Source organism: Electrophorus electricus, chromosome 7 (genome assembly GCF_041902795.1).
Source record: "Electrophorus electricus isolate QZ-2024a chromosome 7, ASM4190279v1, whole genome shotgun sequence".
Classification (NCBI taxonomy): domain Eukaryota; kingdom Metazoa; phylum Chordata; class Actinopteri; order Gymnotiformes; family Gymnotidae; genus Electrophorus; species Electrophorus electricus.
The window spans coordinates 9,279,834-9,302,500 of record NC_137503.1 but is presented as its reverse complement, the minus strand read 5'-3'; the positions used below and the strand labels follow the sequence as shown (position 1 = coordinate 9,302,500).

Genomic DNA, 22,667 nt, shown 5'->3' with positions numbered 1-22,667 from the left:
ACTGCCTACCATGACAGGCTTTTTGCAAGGAAGATAGAACATTTTAATGGAATAAACAATTTCCAGTTCAGTTTTCTGCACATTACAATGGCCATAGAATGAGAACCGAGACCACAGAATAGAATTGAGGCACAAATATTTTTTTTAATGTAAAAAAAATAATAATAAAATTTTTAAAATTCATATTGCTACCATTGAGAATTTAGTCTTGAAGTTTAATAGGAATCAAAATGTCCCCATTTTTTACCCTCCTACTCTTCCTCACTACCGGTGATATCGGTGAAATAAGCGACACTAAGATACAATTAATATAAAAAAACGTGGAAAACAAGCCGCCATATCCAAAGGTACTCAATGCAGCAGCACTAAACAGAATTAGAAGAGCTTTATCAGGCCACTCGTCCGATGTAAGCTCGTTGGATTGGAAGGAGGTAAGGCCAAGATGTGTAGAAAGCTAGGGATATTTTTCTCCCACAAAACAGAGAAAAAAACATAATATGCAAATGATGTTTAGTATAATGTGCTCTGCAGGAGTGATCAGAGGGGATGGGTGGAACACTTTATATCATTCTTGGTTTGATGGTCTTCATTGCATATGAAACATCACATCACCACACACACACACGCACACAAATAAGCCACTGCTCCTTGTGGAAGTCAACAAGATACACTCCATTTCTAGGTATAGAATTACATACACAGTGCATATAGGCTGCTACTTTGGCAGGTTGCAGAACAGAAAATCCCAATAAAATGGCTACATTAGAGCACACTGACACACCAAAGAGCAGAATTCATCTACAGTTCGCCTATCAACTGCACAAAACATGCATTCAGTTCAGGATTACATTAGATCTGAAGACAAATTCTGAATATGCTGAAACGTGGATAAAAATTAGCTAAGGTGTTCACCACATAAAAAAGCCACATAAAAATGTGTTTATACTCAAAGTAATTAAGTGTCTGATCTGAATTTGAAATGTGAAATGTAGCTGTAAAATGTATAATGGGAATGTTGATGCTTTGATATTTATGATGCAATATCTTATGTAATTAAAAAAGCTTGAATTGTTATTTGATTTCATATTAATATCCAGTAACGTGATCCTGCATACATGCAGGCACATAGCCACACCGACACCAGAAACAGATGTAAAGCAAAGAAGCCTAGAGGTTGCTACATATTTTGAGTTGGAGCTGTTTTAAATTCTCTGAGGATTTTTGCTTTTTTAAATAGTGAGCTTGAATTTTACATTACCTTCACAAGATGTGAGGGAGAGTTTGGGGTGTTATATTGTGCTGCATTTAGCTTGTTTGGTGTGAGGAGAAAAAAAAGAAGAAGGAAAAAACACTGACTACAAAATAAAAATGAGAGAGAAAAGGAAAGCAAATATTTACACCAGTGATGTGATGATTATGATGTGCTTGCATGAAAAAAAAAGAAGCCTTTACTATCCATTGGTGTGTCACTAATAGACGAAGTGTATGTCAATGTACTGTACAAGGAGTTTCAGCTGTTAGAACATAATGTGCGTTCCTGTCATTGATGACTGTCATTTATCATGATTTATGCTTTTATGAGTTCATTAGCTAAGCAACTTTGCCACTGTTTCCTCTAGCACCTGTTGCTGTTGAGCATTAGTTTGAATTTATCAGCACCAGGCAGGTGGTACAACAAACAGCAAACCAGATAAAGAGATGAAGATCGATGTCATCATAGCTGTATTTGCTGTTCTGAATAGCACTCTCTCCAATACAGCTTCAGATTGTGTGTAAAAATACTACCCCTTATGGAATTATAATTGTTAGGTGATGACTGATTAGATTCATGACTGCATTAGATTCATGTCAAGTCACCTGATTTATTTCTAAAACCACAGTGTAAACATGAAAAAGGATTCCTAATACATACAGAGAAGCAAGGGATACTGAACGGGTTATTGCTCTATGAATCTATTAAAACTCTACTTTACTGTATAAGCCTAAACATAAGGATTTTTGCATTTCGACACCAGTCATAAGATTGTTGAGAAGTGTTCAGGAAAAAAATAGTCAGTAATGCCAAAACAGTGCCTTCTCAATTAAGAAGCCAACTTTCACATGCAGTGCTTGGGTTAGTGTGTGAAAGCTTGCAGTTTCAGGCAGCCACATATTGTATTAACTGGTGGCGTGTGCATGCGTGCTTGTTTGCATTGAACTGCCTAATGAAACAAGTTTAGATTAGAGAACAAAGTAAAATACAAGTGATTTATTTTTCAGTCTCAAAGGCCAAATGTGAATGTGAATAACTGCAAATGTACTGATTTACTTCAGTGCTTCATTATGCAGCACTTCCAATGAACTGTTCATGTTTGAAACATGCAAATATTGTGTCAGATTAATGCAGTTTAAGTAGTTGTCTAGTTCTGGTAGACATGATTACATTAACTCTGTTAAAATGTGCCTAATATCTTAAATAACAAGCATGCTTATGTTATTTAATCTATTAGGCACATTTTAACATACAACGTTCTGCAGTATCCTCATTTATTACTACAGGAATACTTCTTAAAAGAGACTAGCTTTACATTGGAGAAACCAAGAGAAGGCATGCAGATCTTTTGTTGAACATCTTCAGACCATCAGAATTTGGGATTTGTTGTTCCCTTTGGCAAGGCATTTTAATGCAAATGGACATTGCATTATTGACATATCTGCATTGCCCAGTTGTTATAGCCTCAACATTTTAGCGACAGTAAGCAAGAACTTCTGTTAGAATTACATGTGTAGTGAAGATTGTCAGTTGGAAAGAAAGTTATTTGTTTATTATTTAGGTGCGCTATATGGGGCATATGGGGACACTTTTTAATCAGTGAATTCCTAGCCATGCAGTATGCCTTTACAAACATTTGTGAAAGAATGGGTAGTTTATAGGCTCACTGAATTCAAGCGTGGTACTATAATAGGATGCCACTGTTGCAACAAGTCAGTTTGTGAAAATTCTTCCCCCCTTGATATTACACAATTAACAGTAAGTAGTATTATTGAAAAGCATTTAGGAACCATAGCAACTCAGCCCCGAAGTGGCTGTGTAGTTAATCTGGGGTCACCGAGTGCTGAGTGTGTAAAAGACGCTAATGCTCTGCTGACTCGAATTCAAAACCTCCACTTGCATTAATAACAGCACAAAAACTGTATGCTGAGAGCTATATGGCCCAGCAACTACATGCAAGTCTTACATCATGAAGCACAATGCCAAGTGTCATATGTACCCTGGAGCAGTAGAAACATGGTCTGTGGAGTGACGAATCAAGCTCCTCTATCTGGCAGTCTGATGAACAATGTGGGTTTGGCAAATGCCAGGAGAACATTAACTGCCTGACTGCATTGTGCCAACTGTAAACTTTGGTGGAGGAGAGAGTTCTGTGCTTCAGCATAGCAAGATATTTTGGACAATTGTATGCTACCAACTTTACGACAACAGTTTGGGGACAGCCCTTTTCTGTTAAAGCATGACTGTGCCCCAGTGCACAAAGCAAGGTCCATAAAGGCATGGTTGGGTGAGTTTGGTGTGGAAGAACTTGACTGTCCTGCACAGAGCCCTGACCTCAACCCCAATGAACACCTTTGGGATGAACTAGAATGGAGATTGCGAGTCAGGCCCCCTCATCTAACTTCAGTGTCTGATTTCACAAACGCTCTTCTGGATGAACGGGCAAAAATTCCTACACATTCCAAAATCTTGTAGAAAACTTTCCCTATAGGTGTAGTGTGTAGGTGTCCAACTACTTTGTCCATATAGTGTATTTGTTATAATTTCTGCTACGCAGTCACATCATATTTAATATTGTCTATATGAACTATGTATTTTTTCAGATATTGTATTCATCAGAATTGCTGTAAAAATTGACAAGCTCTGTTTTAGTGAAGATTTGAGATCATTTATTACATGCCTGTATAAAACTTTAAATTGAAAGACATTTCATTTCACAAGAAACCTTTTGTTTGTATTTAGAGTATTACCACATTTTCAAGAATAAACACTGGAGTCACAAAACATGGTATATATGCCTCCATTACAGGTTTAGCTCACTGCCAATCTGTGTAGCTTCAGTACATACCCAGGGAGGGCAGAACCTAGATGCAAATCAGAATTGAAAATATATAATACATAATAAATATGGAACCTGATTGATGATGCGGCCCTATTTACCACTCATGCAACAGAGAGGACTGACACTTCTCAGGACTCTGTAGAGCCCAAAGCTATGATTAAAAAACATTCAAGAACATCAGTGTTCTTCCCATGCATACATATTGGTCTTCTGTCATGATTAGGCTACTTCAAATTTCTCGTTTGTTTTTGATGCCCTCTGCCTACAGATAAACTGTGCGTCACAGGATATATTCTCACTGGCACACAATGAATGAGATCAATAGCAAAAATCTGGCAGTCAGCTATCCTACATGGCTTCCATCTGTAGTTCCATCTCCAGTCAGAAAGGAGAAAAGGCAATATCCAAAAATTCCATCAGTTTGTCTTCACTCAACTAAAACATTCATTCATCTTCATGCCGCATAGCCAATAGCAAGTGTACATAGATGTTCGCTTGTTAAATGCTGCAAGTGGAGAATGACATGTATCCTTACATCATTTAACATCAGTGAATATTAATAATGAGTGAATGCAAAACTGGCCTTCATTGTAAAAGTGGGAAAAACAAAATAAATTCTGACTTTAATGGAGTTAACCATTCAAACCATTCTCTAAATTTACTATGCGACATGAATACATCATCATTCTATCCATTTTGACAACCTATTCTTTATGCATTTCATATTTCATAAAATATAAATTAATTCCTTACTAGTAGCAAATGGCACTGCTTTGCGCATACAGAAATGTACCAGTCATTTCCACTTTAACGCAGATCACAAAAGATTAAGAAGGGTGAAAAAGTCTTATTGAGCTTCTTTTTTCCCTCAGATAAATAACCTTTGGTTCTGCTCATCCATGGGTCAGTCATGTTCATTACTGCTATTAGTATGCCATTATATATTGGTAGAATAATAATGAACCCCTGATTAATACACAGTGCACTCTTTCTGGGTGATAGAGAAATTAAGATGAGCACAGATATAATCAGAGATCTTCAAAGACAAATTAATGATCTCCAGAGCTAACCACAAGAATCATCTCTTTGCCCGTTTTATTCATCTTTTCCTACTTTTCTATTCCATAACTAATTTAGATTTGGTTTTCACAGCGACTGAGTTAGAAAAATATATGTAGAAACACACATACATAGTTACGTGACACGCTTCCCAAAAAGACCAACCCATAATTTCTTTTTTATTATTATTATTATTTTTTGTAAAGAGCACCACATCTAGCCTCTACAACTTGTTCAAACAGCACTTAGGAATGGCACTTAAAAGGAATATTCTTGTGTTCCTTAGATCTATCTGTATCTACCACATCTGTAGAGTATTATTAATTACTACAGACAATTTCACCATATTTCCTGGCAGTTAGAAAAGAATGGAAAATGCATGAACATAGACTTATAAGGAAAGCCTAAGAATAGTTGGTAAATTTAATTGATGAGCAAAATTAATTGAATCCTGGCAGATTCTGTATCCCAAACAGATTTAGCAGAATGCTCTCAGGAATCTCTTTAATCAGAGGTGTTTGTAAATTAATCCATAAATAATAATAATAATAATAATAATAATAATAATAATAACAACAGAATTACAATCTACATTCTTATGTTTCAATGAAAGGGGAACCAGACACATTTACCACCTTACTACACACATTCATTAGAAACACCTTGTAGCTGTATAGTTAGACTGTACTCCAGTCTTTGCCATGGACAAATTGTCTTATCCTGCAACTTGTTTATGGTCAGTTTCAGAACACATTACCACTGCTGGCTGGGTAGATTTGGATAGCAGCCTTCTCCAAACCCTCCTCCAGCAGTCACACTGACACTTTGGATAAGAAGAAAAAAAAAAAAAAAAAAAAACACTAAAAGCAACACCATGTCAGTACTCTTCTGTTTTAAGATTGCTCAGCACCCAAATAATATGCAGTCAGAAGTGATGAACAGAATAGAGTGTACATCAATCTTTTTTTAAGACAAAAATCAATAGACCAGCTTGTCTCAGCATTGGCAACACTCCAATTAGTAGATTATACATTTAATATCCCAAAATTACTCTATTATGTTTTGTGACCTTTAAATAGGCTATATTACTCAAATTTCAGTTTATTATACCTTTGACAAGTCATCCTTCTGACATACCAATGCGTGCACATACTGAAAAAAATGCCACACATCAGAAAGCAAGCGCAAGTGTTGCCATTTAGAGAATAACATTACGAAAGGGATCAGTTCACAGATCTGTCTCACACATACAGACCACACATGTATCAGGGATATGAATGCACTAGGCACTCTCACACACAGCATGAATGCAATCTTATACACACAGGTACGAAGTCACACAATGGTCAGCCTCCTCTATTGATTGACCTTTCCACAGCATCTCCTGGCACAAAGACTCACATACACAACAGCAGATCAGAATCAGGACCAGTGTCATAGTGACAGCTATTACAAATGGACCACACTGCTCCACTATTAAGACAAGGCAACAAAAACCTACTCAGCAATTATAAGTCTTTCCCCAAAGCTAAAAAGGGGTAGTGAGGAAGAAGTGCCATTCAGGACAGATTTCTTATCTGATCAAAGCAGCAGAACAAACATGCAATATTGAAAGGAGCAGTGGGGTGAGGGTTCGGTTGCAGCTCCACAGAATTATACACATAGGACACACAGGAGCATATGAATACAGATTTCTAAAGTGTGACCAACAAATGTACTTGTCAAGAAATAGTCATCATTTATTCAAGCTGTCAAATAATTACTGAATAATTACTGTGTCCAAATTTCACATCCTTTCATCCAGACTGTTTACTGCCAAAACAACTTCATATATAGGAGAGCTGGGACAGAGGCTGCAGCACAGGAGAGGGACATCGCCAGATGTTTGGAGTTGCTCAACAAGTTTGCTTTGGAAACTCAGACATGTTTTGGTAAGCTGTGTCAAAGTGGCATGTTTGTATGTTGAAGAGAGAGGACTGAGAATAGTTAACAGGATCTAAAATCAAGGTGTGTTTATGGTGGGATGTTGTTGAAAGAGGATATATACACACACATCTGTATCTGCAGGATGTGACTGCATTACACAGTGGAAAAAACCTACACAATGTATTTCTAGATTCTAAATCTGGAAATCTAGATCAAATGGTATGTCTGAGTCAGAGCGTTGTGATGATATCTGAAAACAATGATGAGTAAATATCATTAGATCTGATGACATCTGTAATATAAAAAAAAAAAACAAGACAGCATAAGACTAATCATATATGTAAAGGCCCTTGGTTTCATACTTGTTGAAATGGCCTTAATTAAAAATTAATAGACTATTTGTTTCTAGTCATAATATGAATGATGTTTTAAAAATCACATTATAGACCAAACCGATGTAGCAATAATTAGTTACATCCAAAAAAAAAATTGCAATCATTGTCATGAAGAAAGACATAACATTTTAGAATGCACTACTCAGGATTTTCTGCCTGTTTCAATTGAGCACCAAATATTGTATATTCCAATGAAATAGCAACTGCAATGCATTTTCAAAATGAATAAAATGGACTTACAAAGGAAGGGATTACAAATAAATCCATTATCCAACCTTTGGGTAAACCCTTACAGACGAGAATGTGCCCATCTACTGCTGTGTGAATGCGACAGAGAAAAGAGAAAACTAAAGCCGTTGAGAGGATCATACTGAGAAAGTGTACTTTGTTGCCATGACGAGCTAAGGTGTGCGTCTCTCTCTGCCTCTTTCCCCGAGGGTTCAAGTACATGCACACCTGATTTTTGGGTCTAGCGATAAAGCTCCTGCCTCAACACCTCCCAAACCATAAGCTCTAAAGCTGCTCAGCTCTGTCCTGCCACAGATGACAAGCAGAGTATGTTTCCAGATGGAGGAAGCAAGCCGACATGCCCCCCACCCTGTGGTTGGGGGAGGGGTGGATGGAGACCAAAAAAATAGCACGTGTTTGAGGAAGAAAGAAAAATGGTAGCAGGCAGAAAGAACACAGGGGGGCAAAGAGAAAGGCAGAAGCAGTCACAGAGCCTGGGTGCCTAAAAGGATAGAAACAAAGCCTTAAAAGTCACAGTGAAAGTGCAGCAGCAGTAGCAGTAGCAGGGGGAAAAGCAGGCTCCCAGTATGAGAGAGGCGGAGCAATGGGAAGAAGCATCAAGCTGTATTTTGGCAGCTGACACCTGCATGCATTCCCCCAAGCTATCTGGATTATAATGGGCCACACGTCTATGGAAGTGTGCCACAGCCTTTCCAGCTCGGTGCCGCCGAGAGAGGTTCAGTTTGCCTCGATTAAGGGACCGGTCCTATGGTTGGCTGGTTTAAATGACTGCCGCTGTGGCTGGCTGGTTTAATTGACTGCTGCTGTGGCTGGTTTAATTGACTGCTGCTGTGGCTGGTTTAATTGACTGCTGCTGTGGCTGGCTGGTTTAATTGACTGCTGCTGTGGCTGGCTGGTTTAATTGACTGCTGCTGTGGCTGGCTGGTTTAAATGACTGCTGCTGTGGCTGGCTGGTTTAAATGACTGCTGCTGTGGCTGGCTGGTTTAAATGACTGCTGCTGTGGCTGGCTGGTTTAAATGACTGCTGCTGTGGCTGGCTGGTTTAAATGACTGCTGCTGTGGCTGGCTGGTTTAAATGACTGCTGCTGTGGCTGGTTTAATTGACTGCTGCTGTGGCTGGCTGGTTTAAATGACTGCTGCTGTGGCTGGTTTAATTGACTGCTGCTGTGGCTGGCTGGTTTAAATGACTGCTGCTGTGGCTGGTTTAATTGACTGCTGCGGCTGGCAAGCTGTCCTTCTTCTCCCTCCTCCAGGTCCCCTCCCTGCAACCTTGACTGAATTAGCCGTCACCCACCGTACACTAAACACGGGATCAATCTGAACGTTGTTTATAGCGAACTGCAGATGTGCAGACGGCAAAGGACAGGCAAATTCAACACATCAGTCTCACAAAGCTGAAGCTACTACACAACGAAAAAGCCATCATTCAGGCCGAAAGCTGTGTCGAAGAAAGAAAAGTGGAACCAGCAGTAGTAAGACCAGTCCAAACAAGAAGCCTTCAAGTGTCAGAACAGGTGAAGTGCATGAGGCCATCACCTTATGAAATAATTCTCTTGCTGCTTTGCTTTCGTAGAAAAACAGCAATATACAATTCTGAATGGCAAGACCAGCATGGTCTTCCAGTCAAAAGCAAAGAAGTTACAACAAATGCAGTGCTTTCAGGTAAACAAGACCAAATCTGAAAAATGCATCAGGTGCATGCTTATATCTTTAAAATCTTGCATAGCCATTGTAAACGTCAATGGAAAACATACATAAAGCTACAAGGCTGACTCAATGGTTACAGTACAGCTGGAAGACATGTAGAGGTGGCTAAACATTAAAAGGGAAGTCAGGTAGCCATGTATCCTTTCTTCCTCTTGTGTATTTGTACTTCAAGGATCATCATATGGATTAAATGAGACTAATTTTAAATCAGGTCAAACAAGTAACCAAAGAAATGATGGCCTTATGGTATGTACCATACTTCTACTTATCAAATCACACACCTAGTTTAAACCTAGAAACTGAACTCACTTCTTTGGTCCATTGCATCATCCTTAGATGTTACCTAAAGGCATGTTTTATTTCCTCAAGCAAGAGGAAAGAAAATGATCACAAATCTTCAGTTCAAACACCTAAATCTGTAGGCAAAACCTTCAAGTCCTATAAAAAGTGCTTCACTCTTATTTCTTTTCTCCATTACAAAAATATGTAATAAAATTCTTTTAGAGCCAACATAAGGACTTCTAATCTTTTACACACAGGTGGCCCATTAGAGCATCAAGTAGGACAACGTGCGGTCTTATAACTGCACTCACTTTGGGAACTGCATGCCAGGGCTTAATGAGGATTTTGTGTCATATGTGTATTCATGTATAAATCAGTTAAACCTTTGTTTCAAATATTCAAATCCTCAATTTCAACTGTGTAAAAGGATGCTTTACATGATTAGATTTGTGCATTCAACTGAAAAAGCTGTCTTCGTATGGATGCGACGCAAAAAAGGACATCTTGCTCAGTGTTATTTTTCTGTTTCAAAGAAATATTTCAGTGTCACAATCTGACAAACACAGCAAAGATAGTTTTAAAGATGAACTTTATTTAAAAATGCACCATTTACAAAATCCAAAATGAAACCAGACTACATTCTGTGAAGGTATAAAGTTCTGCTGCTCATTCATTTTTAACAGAGTCCAGGTGTTCCACTGGTTCTTTCCACTGAACTCAGGTTCGAATTACTGCCTTTTGGATACAGAAAGAGTGTCTGTGGCTCTGTGGCTGCCTCTTGGTCTGCTCTCAGGTACTCTGTGGAGAGAAATTTAGAAAAATGACTTGCTTCAACCCAGGAGTAACTCTTAGGTTAATTGAGCGGAAGGAAAGATAAGGGAAGGGAGCATTACGCTCAAGCAGAGAAATATCACACCTCTGTTCTCAACAATGAGCTCAAATCATACGTCAATCAGAAGCTCACGGCATCAGTGTCATCGTTTAAAAAAGAAAGGTGTTATTGTTCAGCTGGGTAGTTTCAGTACCCAAGCATGACCAAATTGTGGACCATCTTTCATTTTTTTCTATTGTTTGTGTGGAAACTCAGCCAATCCATCATCATTATGCTGTATACCGTTTTTTTGTCCCCTGTGTAAAGACCAAACATTCACAGCTGACCCAAAGGGACCAAAGTGGATTCAAGCCTGCCATATACAAAGGCCCTCAGAAACTACCAGTTACTGCAAGGTTCAAGTTGTTTCCCCTTTTTCTTTTAAATTAAACTAAATTTAAACTAAATTTAGGTCTAACTCTACTGCCTTCATAGAGCTCACTTGTTCTCCAACCTCTCTTGCCTAGAGAAATCACATGGCTTTCCCAGGGAAGAGGGGAAAAACAAACAAACAACAACTTCTAAACAATTAACAAAGCTAAGCTGTTTCTGGGCCAATCACATCCTACTCTCTGTTTCAAAGATGACTACTGAAGGGCTGCTGTTAGGAAGGAGGAAGTACAGGAGACACGCAGGAGGCAGCGGGCTGAGTAGAAGTAGGTGGTGACCCCAGAGGATGAACATTACACCCTGCAGAGCACACAGCATATGGGAGAGAGGCCAGTGTGTGAGAAGTCCACAGCATTGGGCCATATTAATACATCGCCAATACACCATTAATTAACTCAAGCATTCTTCCTCTCCTGCAGAGATTTTCTGCAGCACACAGACAGCCAACAACCGCTCAGCAGGGTGAAAACTATACCTGTGGCATGTACTAATACATGCAGACATTTCATATTTCCCCCTCCCAATAATGAACAAATCAAGATGTTTTAAGGAATTGGCTGAAGGTTTCCTACATGTTGTTGCCATAGATGTAAGCCTGGATCATTTGAAGTGTGATTTATCTCTTTGAAGCCAGCTTCAATCTACATCACTCTTTCCCACATGTCCACTTTTGGATTTTGATGTCTGAAGTTCGTTGACATCTCATTTCAATCAGTTCCTCTTACCCAAAATATTTAATACCTTGTTTTCCATTGAGCACATTTATCAGCATACTTTATGGTTTTTAATAAGATACATTTCATCTTGCAATGTAGAATGCAATAGGAAAAGTACATGTTCCCAAACTACAGCATCTCCACTTGACCACCTTTTTCCAAAAACTTCACAAATAAGCAAAGAAACTTACAAATTGGCTTGGCAGTACTCTGCACACAGCTGAGCTGTTTGAAGTGGACCAGGGCTAGAGACTGGATGCTGGTCATGCAACACCCCAAGGCTGGTAGATTGCGGGCAGGGAGAGGAGCAGTGTCAGCACACACTAAACCCAGAACCCCCACTGCAAAGGTGACACCTCTGTGCAATCACTTGTCGCACGCATGGACTGATGACGCACACTTGTCATTACAAGGGCTTTAGTGCAGAGCAGTGAGAGGGCCCAGCCCATATGTTTTCATTAGACTCAAACACTGGAGACTCGTAGAAGGTATTCCTCAGGGGGAAAGCAGGTGGAGGGACTATTCATCTCAGTCACAGCACAACCCAGAAGGACAATGTGACCATCTGAAAAGCCATTAACAATAATGCTTCTCTGAATGCCTAGGTGATTCATTTAGCATTATTTGCAGGGACATTGCAACAGTTTAGCAATGTCTGATGATCTCAATATTTTCCAGATTAGTTAAACTATTAGGAACTTAAGTGTAACTAATCAATTCACCACATCTTAAATGGGGGAGCTTTGGAGTATCTGAGCAGGATTTCTTGTGGGACAAGGACTTCGTATTAGGGGAGTGAGCAGAGCTGAATGCACTTCACACTGAAATGTACATGCAAGATCAGTGATTGTCCTTGGGTGCCACAATGCAAGCCTTTTTTGCAGACATGGGTTGCTAAGAGAATGATGCAAGAATAGCAGAGCACTGGAGCATGTTTCATAAGCCAATGAATAAATGAGAGGCTCCCAAAGACATGTTTAAATAAATAAATACGTATAGACATACATACCAAAGGGCGATTTGATTTGGCCTCAGTGAAATAAGACTTTTAACTGTGGTGAATAATTAAAATATCAACTGCATTTATTCATTGTCAATTTACTAACTGCATGTGCAAAATAACTGCCTACTAAAAGAGCGAGTGATGTTATCTGACTTCACACACTGGCAGTAGACTTCCATGCTCCTGTGCTGGTTATGGTGTTGAGCAAAACACACACGCACAGTTTGTTCTTCCACCATCTCCTTTCCCCTTGCAACCACAGTCAGTGTTTTAGCTTGGACAGGGATTTATGATGCAGTCTGAAAGTTAGATAAGCCTTCTCCAAGAAACAAAAATTCCCCATGTGAAAGAACGCATCAGCCCTGACCCTCAGTCATACACAGTTCTTTAAAACCGGAGAGCCATAAGTCTTAGGGTTAATTTAACCATAGAGATGGAGTACAGTACATCTTTGTTTCAAAAGACAACGGTGAAGCCACTAATAGACAGATCCATTCCCAAAAGACATCAGAACTTTAATCCTCCCATTGTACTTACATCAAACATCCTCAGAAGTGACTGTGAAATCTGGCTCTATGAACAATAACTAAATGCTCGGTCTCTGCAGATGGGCCTTCTATCTTACAGCCAAAGACCCAAGCCATTCACCATAAATCAATGGAGAAATGAAGGGAAAGCACAGACCATCCTAGCAAAGGTTTTACAGTAATGGTTCAGTATATAGTACAGAAAAACACCACAGTGTACTATTATTTGCAAGATGTGGGAAAGATGCATAGTAATGCAGGGGACATATTTTGTGTTCAACTTCCATGTGCTCTAGAGGTCCTTGAGCTGAAGGTTAACAAGCTGCATCATTAATATGGTACATTAATGTTTCATCACCCTGTGAGGACATAACAACATGACAAGACAAGGTGAAAAGCTCTGCACCTATTGGTTGGTCTGAAGACACATGAAGAGAAGTCACATGTTGAACAACTTTGTTCACAAGGGGTAAAAAGCAGAATATGGCTCTCAAGAGTGAACCTTGTGGGAAAGCACACAAAGCACCACATCTGGTGTGACAAGAGTATGTTGAATATTCATATAAATCTTTGGAGCTTTATATAAAAATTACAAAAAAACCACCAAACAGTGAAAACTCAAAAAACTAGCTAATACTTTATGTGATCAGTCTTCAGAAAGCCTAGGGGTACAGCTGGTGTGCCTTGTATACAACAAGAATTATTTATATTCCTGAGATTGATATCACTAAACTGCTAATAGGTTTGGCAAAGATCAGAGCGTAGAAGTACCGAACATATCCATAAATGTTGTGGCTTCACTTCAATGTCTTATAATATGCTACCAAAGGAGATCTCTTATATTTCTCCTTACTACTATCACACCTCAGCCTTTCCACCATCCAGTGCCCCATTTTCACTATAGCACACTAGGATCCAGGAGATGATGAACTCACTAAGCACTTGGTCACCATTTCCAAGTTTGCAGCACAGAGATGGAGTACAGCACATCTTTATGTACTGCACCAGCAACTCCTTCATAACTCTTGGAATAGTCACATGTATAAATTTATACCCAGAGTTCTTACTCTTTTCTCATGAAGAACTTCCAGACCTTCAATCCCTTTTTCTTACCCATTGTTGAGGTCATTAATGTACCATGGAAAAGGAAATCATGTAACATGAGATCACATATTTAAATAGACATTTGCTTAAGTTTGACAACAAAAATTGTTTTTGAAAATGTCTTTGTGCCCTGGTCTAGAAGAGAGTAGTTTAAAGTTATTTTATATCTATCTATCTATCTATCTATCTATCTATCTATCTATCTATCTATCACACACACACACACACACACACACACACACACACACACACACACACACACACACACACACACACACACACACACACACACACACACACACACACACACACACACACACACACACACACACACGCGCGCGCGCTGTCCTAACTGATGTACAGAAAAACTGAGACTCATGTATTCAGTAAAGGAGCAGTCAGGTGATGATGCATCCACCTGCGAAAAAGGCATTCTTTAGAAATGATCATGCTTGGAGTTGCATGCTTTCTTTGTAAATCCATTAACCTTTAACCTGAATTCTTAACTTCTTGGTTTATGAAATTTGCTTCTACCCAGTTTTTTTGCTTTCTCTGATGCAGTGACCAGTAATTGCTGAATGTGGAAAAATGTATACATGCATACCATTTGTAATACTTAGGTTAAATAAATGTTCATATACTGATATGCATTTTAGTCCAAACATCTAACAAGGAAGCTTCCAGTGGAGCTCAGTTATTAGTGGAACATTGAGGGTGTTGATGTGCTTCACCACAGTAGCCCAGAGCTGTGTTTCAGGACCCTCATTTCTAACTGTGAATTTCAGACCTGTGTGCGCGTGCTGGAGGGTCCTTTTTGAAAGTCTTGCCATTTCAGAATCCCCAGTGCTACTTTAGGATCGTTTTCGCATTCTTCTTAGTATACTGTGTGTATATACTAGTTTATCTGGCAGGCAGTTTGAGGTGATCTTTTATCAGAACCGATTGGTTTACTTTGGCTCCTTAAATCATTAGTAATTTAAGATTACTCCATCAAGTGAGGTAATAGTATATTCAAGTGGGGTTGAGGTTGTCTCTTGTGTGCCATTGTTTGTAGTGTGCAATCTCTGCGTTGGGGGAAAGGCTTTCAGTAAAGACAGTAAGCTACTAAGCATTATAAGGGGTGTGAGCCCAAGACTGCTCAGTGCCCGCCCCTAGGGGCTCAGCTGCTGCTGGGGCATGAGCTGGGCTTGTTGTGTCACATGGGCTTGTGTCGAACCGCAATTATGCTCACTGCTGCCATGGCCAGCCAGGCCCGCTACAGCACAGTGGCACGCACGCACACTATACACACCCACCCACACCCACTGTACACACCCCCACACTATACACCCCCACAGGTTACGGTTATTTTAAGTGACAGTATTTTTAGTGTAAGCTTAAATTGATAAAGGTAAATTGATAAAGGTTCACTTACTCAGGAAGCTTCTATAAAGTCCTCAGCTGAAAACATCAGAAATGGAGCTACAAAACAAAGTAAAGAAAATGTTGCTTAGCATTTTGTGAAAAGATTTTCAGCAGTGAGATGTATGTGTATATTAGGCTCTTGGGTTACTCAGAACACCTAGAAGCAACAGAGGAAAAAAAACAAAAAACAACCCCCCCCCCCCACACACACACACACACAAAAACAGAGGCATAGTGAGAAATGGGCCTAGACGAACCTTAATTTGTCATTACTTCAAAAATAAAACCAACTACATCTCAACATCTGTTTGTTGTCAAATGTGTTTATCATACAGACATTTCACCTTACTTTGTGTCTCAACTGCTTGTCAGTTTTTTTAATGATGCTCTCAGCCAGCACAAAGGAGATGTTTGCTAAAGCACCCTGAGCCATTCTCAGAGACAAAGGAAGATTTGGAAGCCGACAAAATTAGTCACTGATAAAGCACAGCCGTGATGGTTTACATTTAGCAGTCTCATCCATCACAAACCTCAGTGTTCAGATACATAGCTTTCTTCCATTGTTCTCATAAATAACACTTAGAACACAAAATAATACCAAATAAAAACATGTACATTGGAAATTTTTGGCCAGAACGGACATGAAGCCGTGTTAATGTACTTATGAATCAAACAGATTTCCACATACACAGTGGCTTTCGACAATACATCAGCTCTCCATCCAAAACACTTCCACATTTTGGGTTTATTATTCATGTTTGTTATTAATCTCAAGGGAGTTTAAGTAAGCATAATGTACATAAGGGTTTCCTTTTTCACAAATAATTTGAAAAGACACACACACACACACACACACACACACACACACACACACACACACACACACACACACACACACACACACGTAGAAAGAATGCTGCGTGAATGTGTGTATGAGCAGGAGAGAGAGGCTTAGGGAGTGCTGTGAAGTGATAGGTGCCTGGTCCTGCTTGTAGTCTTGCCTGCAGGAAAAGCTTGAGCTGTGCTTGGGCCCAGGTCTGCCCGTGAGATGATTACAGAATAGTGCTCCACTAATGAAAAGCACACCAACACAATAAGCCACTGGGCGCCCACAGAGTAAGGAAACTGATGCTAGAGGCCGTGAGGTGAGAGACAGCTACACCAGGTTAATGGAAGGGTGATGTGACAGGAAAATTGGAAGGAGACAGAAGGGGGGGAAAAAAACAAAAAAACAAAACAAAAAACAAGGAAACCTCCACCGTTTTCCTTAAGGTCAAAAAGGCTACAAGTAAAGCAGATGATGATGTTCCAAAATAGGAATTATTTCCCCATAATTAAAGAAATAAAACTGACGGGCACTGTCATGGTAACATGAGTAGCCTCACACTGGAGGCATGTGTACACAACTCGATTGTGCCATAATTCATGATTTGTTGAGTACTGAAGGTTTGAACTATTCAGTCGTATATGTTTTATAATGTTGGAGGAAAAAAAAAAAAACAACAACAACATTGACAGGAGGCCAGGAGTCATTCTGGTGACTCAGGAATGCTGAAAAATGAGCCCTTGGACATTCTGTTTATCACCAGAGGGGGGGGGGGGATTCTGCATTTGTCCAAGGGTAATACAAAATGCAATACTGAATTAGTTTCCAGTGCACTAGCTACAAAAACCCAAAGTAATTTACTCCCTCAACAACCTGCTTTCATTTTATATGGAGTGTGTGAAGACACTGTGCCAAGGTCAGATCAAAAGGGCCATGATGCATGTGGGTGTGGGTACACGTGTAAACCTCTTTCATTTGTACAGCAGCAATTCAGCAGTTTCGGTATGCAACAGTAACATATAAATCAATACATCTATTTTATATTCTTATTCTCAAACTCAAGCTGGTAGTAAACATTCCAGTTTTACCAGAGTGAAAATCCTAAAATGATCACTAATCATCTCTCTCTCTCTCACTCTCTCTCTCACACCCACCCCAAGTCCATTTGAAACTAGAGTTATACTCCCCTCAAGTTCTTCTGAGGGTCTCTGACAGGACATACGTGGCTTTTTAGATCCAATTTTTGTTTTAATAGCGCTACTGATTTTTGCACAAGGATGTGCCACGCTGCTATTTTGTTATCAATTACAAATTGTATTTTAGTCCAAACCAATCTTTGTAGTACATTACCTATATACATAAAGCCTGCAGTATATTATATACGAAGAGTTCTGCAGAAAAGAAATTAACACACAACAAAAGCTCTCAATCAAAAATCAGCTGTTATGTGGGGAAGAGTATCCAGTCAAAGCACGAAAGTGTGGATGGGGGGGTGGATAGAAAAACAAATCTTCTGTATGACAAACGCTCTGCATTTCCCTTAAACAGTGAAAGAGAGGTAGATAATGCATTCTGTGGTCCTTGTTTGGATCAGGAAGCCAAGAAAAGCCATCACACTAGCCTTTCCACAGGATTTACAGCCTCTAAACAATTCACTGTGCATAGACACAAAAGCAGACCACAATGCAAATAAGCAGTGCTGGGGTCAGAGAAAAGGTACACAGAAAAGGTGTTTCAACACTTACAGATGCAACCAGGCAAATGTGGTTTGAACAGAGCATTTTCCAGGGGGGTGTTAAAAGAAATAAAGCCAAGCACCACACTTTCTAATTGCAGACAAGTCTTTAAAGGGCTATATATTTTACTAGAATTAACTACTGAAAGCCATCCAGCACTCAGCTACTGAAAGCCATCCAATGTGGCAGTCAAGCAGTTTAAGTTATGAGCTGTTTACCACGGCAACTGTAAGAGATCGTTTAAGTGGCAGACACTATCGTTAAACAGAGATCAAGCTGGATAGATCAATTGAGGTCAAAATGATCTATATAGGACTTTTACAACAGAGTTGTAGTTAGTTGTCCAAGCTGCCAATGAGCATGTCAAAAGGTGACAGAGATAAGGAAAACTCCCCAAGAGTTAGAGAAAGAGACCAATTTTGATCCAAAAATTCAATTTTGATCCAAAATTCAAAAGAGGCAAACAATGCTCCTCTGGTCAACCAGACATCACAAGAACAACAAAATAAAGAAAAGCTCAGGCATGCTATACTAAAGTAAAATTTGCCAAATTAACAAATTTGTGATGGAAAAATAAAAATTCCATTTCTTACTCCAAATAACATTCATCTAAAAAGTTAGAGTATTCTATAATTTACATTAAGTAAAAATCTATACTGCATATTCTAATTACACTGGTGAAGAGAATGGAAACATTCTAAAGTCACATTATATTACATACATTATATTTACCTATTAATGAGAATCCAATCCCGGCGCTGTAATGGCAAGAGAAAATTTTTAATGATCTTAAACTGATTATCTGATGTGTTATAATTCAGCCAAAAAAGGTAGGACAACCTTTGGCAAAAGTTAAAACACTAATAGGTTAATAAGACTAATCCAATTAGACAGCCTTTAAAAATCTTTAAAGTCTTAATATTGGCGTAGGGGGAGGAAAAAAACAGCAAGATTCACCTGAAAAGTGTCTCTTCAGCCATGTAGAGGGGGCAGTGAAACTCTGCCCTCATTAGCTGGTCATTCACATCTAAAACACTAGTAAGGTCGGAGCACTGTATAGCTCACACCATTCAGCAAAGAGGAGCAATCCACACTTGTATTGCACAGCTAGTGATCAGATCAATTTAGAAATGAAAACCACTTCACTGACACTCACATGCATTCATTTTCTACACGCACAATATTTGACAGAGCAAATTGCATTATTTATCAGTATTAAAGTATTTGCAGTCTGGAAATCAAGCCCATGACCTTGGAATTAACACCATGCTGCACCAGGTGAACTATATGGGTATGTATGTGGGCCAGACTGGGAAGTGGGCGCCAGATCTCTCTCCATGAACACCTCTCAGATGCTTCTATACCCACCCACTGCTCCCCTTTAAATTTCATCAGCAGTAAAATCAAGAAGGATAAAACAGTGCTCTGGCAACATAAAATGTCCATAAAATAAACAGAACATCCAAATGCATCACAGAACACCAACCATGTCAAATCAATGTGTTGAAAACCTTCCATTTCCACTATAATGAAGAAAAAGCTAGACTGAACACCGATTCCACTTTAATAGCCTTTTTTATTTAAAGAAATACAATACACATTTAAGTAGGGTATATGGATCAGAAAGACCCCATTAGCCACCAAATCCAGACATGTATAATTAAAGCTTTATTTAGTTTTCAAATTGAAACACTGGAGAGAAAAAAAGAGAACCTGTGGTTGTGCACCTTGGCTAATCATGCAACATTAACTGGCATAAGCACCAGTGTCCAGTTTCTAAAACATTACTGGGTTAACGTGCGTCACTTTACTGCCTGTATTGGCTTACAGTCAAACTTGCCAGCTCTGTGCAGTGCTGCCTAAAAAGGACCCAGGGGTACAAAACTTCAGACAACCACACTACTAAACTAGAGGAAGGAACACACTGTCGAACAGTAGTTGTACTGCCAAATGTGTTAGTATTTCGCTTACAAATCTCAGGAGGCTTGCAGTTAATAAATGCATTTCCCTAGGTTGCACTTTACCTCAGCAACATAATGCTATATTAGGTGTTATAAAAAGCACTAAGCTCCACCAAATAAAAAGCTTACAGGTCATTTAAAAAAATGCTTATAGCTATTCATCAGTGCAGCAGAGCAACACCCACCACCCCACCCCCCCAAAAGAGAGGGGGGGGGGGGTGTGATTTTATAAATAACTACCTAAAAGAGCTAGAATCACACCACACATTTAACTGTATTGTTTATTTGCATGTAGAAAGAACACTAAACATGTAAATATAAGTGTCCAGAGAATCATTTCTTGGAAGGCCCACGTTCCACTCACATTTAATATTTGGGTGAACAGAATTAATCAATCAAAATAAAATCTGACCAACATATAAAGGTCATTCTGACTGCTAGAAAGTATACGGACTTTGAGGGGTTATGCACCACTGCACAGTGTGCCTCAGCATGAACTAGAAACAGGGTGCTTATAGGCTGCATAAGGAGCTACGCTTGGAAACATCGCAGTCTACTAATTAGGCGGGATTAAACCTGAAGTCTTCTGTTCCTTACATCCCCTTGGCAACTGCCTGGATTAGCCAGCTAGCTAGCATGCTCCAATTCATTACCACTTACTCCTGATAACTTGGAAAATGCACCCTCATTCTCTGCCACATACAAGAAATTACCATTGCCCTTTTTAACACTTTATAGCAGCAATTTCAGATAGTTATCGATAATCAATGGAAGTAAGTAAAAGCATGTGATCTTTCTGTAATTTAGCTACCCTAATAAAAAGCTAACTGAGCTCATGCCAAAGGCCAGAACTCTGGTTCTTGCTGACTACATACATGATTAACAGAGCCAGCATCAACATCAAGGTTAGAGGCTCATTAAGAAAGTGAATGAATATTCGTAGAATGCACAAGTGTGACCTGTATATGAGCAAGATCAAGAACAGAGCCCATTTCCTCAGGCAACTGAAGTAGTGATACAGTCCTATTCTGCAGCTATCCAGTGAATCTTAGCATCACTTACTGTCTGGTATGGCTAATGTGACTAAGAAACATTGGAAAACTGTATGGATGGCCTCAAAATCATTGGATGGCACAGTCCCATTAGTGCATTTCCTGTAAAATAATCACATAAGAAAAGGGGTCTGAAAATGACCCTCTACCCCAGGTCAATTCATTTTTTCAGTTCTTTCCATCTGGCAGACAATTCAGACTTTAATTCCCAAAGCCAGTAACTTCATTATCTCAGTTTGCACTATTAATTCTCGCTCCACTGCATCTGCTTATTTCACATTATTAGTGTATTGCAATGATTAGTCATATGTTCATCAGTGACTTACTACTGATTTCCCAGTTTGTTCCATTATGATGTTAAAAACTATTTTTGCATCACTTCAGAATGCTGTGCATCAAATCTGCTTACATTTGCACTTACTGTCATGTCATTTTATTGTTCACTTGTTTATAGGTTATTATGCACAGATGATATACACAACTGTGCTGAACTTCAATAAAACACCAGCCATGCTCTGTGGCAATTAAGAATCTTGAACTTATTTGAATAATACCACAATGAAGCCAATATACACTGGTCCCTTTCTCCCACGGCCAACTTGGCAGCATATTCATCACTTCAATTCATTTTCAATAACCCGATCTGAAATCAGTGCTGGGCTACAATTAGTATCATACAGAACAGAGTATTCCTTTTCCACATCATCATAAAATAAGAGAGAGCAAGCAAGTTAGCAAGGGGATAAAATAATTAAACAGAGGATTTTGGGTTCACCTCAGGCCAACTGGCAACATCCACTAGAATAGTCCTATGTTAAATAAAGTTAACCAAATTAAAAAAAAGCAGCAGGTATGATCCAAACAGGTGTGGGAAATAAGAACTATACTATGAAGAACCACTTTAGATTAATTTAGGAAGAATGGTCAGTTATCAGTGCTTTCTATGTTTAATATACAAAACAACTTGCTGTTTTAGATTGCACATGCCATTTCTTAAAGGGTAAGGAATGTTGGACTTCTGAGAAAAATACTGATCTCTAATTGGACAAATGTGACATCTCTTGCAAATTGGCAGAAAAGATTAGGAAGATGAAACTTTTTTTTTTCTTCTCTGATTAAATGGGGTGGAATTTTGGGTGTTTGACTAACTGCCCAATATTCTGTATGCACTGTACACATTTTCCATTTATACTTTGCATATTTATAAGTCCTTACATTAAGCAAATATCAATGTGCTAGACATTTACTGCCAGTTAAAATGAACCTAACATGGTTGCTCCTGTGACTGATTATTTTCACACTAGCCTCAGTCATGTCCTGAGCGGAGTTATCGTGTTGGGTTGTGCTTGCTTGTGCTGTCTGACA

The 22,667-nt window shown here is 39.1% G+C and overlaps 1 protein-coding gene across 6 annotated transcripts in view; it reads right to left on the bottom strand.

Moving 5' to 3' along the window:
• Window positions 1–10,284: 10,284 nt before the first annotated feature.
• Window positions 10,285–22,667, bottom strand: part of rad18 (RAD18 E3 ubiquitin protein ligase) — a 32,610-nt gene continuing 20,227 nt past the window's right edge. For 2 of the 6 annotated variants that reach the window (XM_081718079.1, XM_081718082.1), the window contains 3 exons: window positions 19,022–19,047; window positions 15,738–15,784; window positions 10,285–10,510 (listed from right to left, as the gene is read on the bottom strand). In XM_081718079.1, coding sequence (XP_081574205.1) covers window positions 15,738–15,784; window positions 19,022–19,047 — 73 coding nt within the window. In that variant the 3' untranslated portion in view covers window positions 10,285–10,510. The other 4 variants (XM_026997636.3, XM_035524743.2, XM_081718080.1 and 1 more) reach the window with 3 other exon arrangements.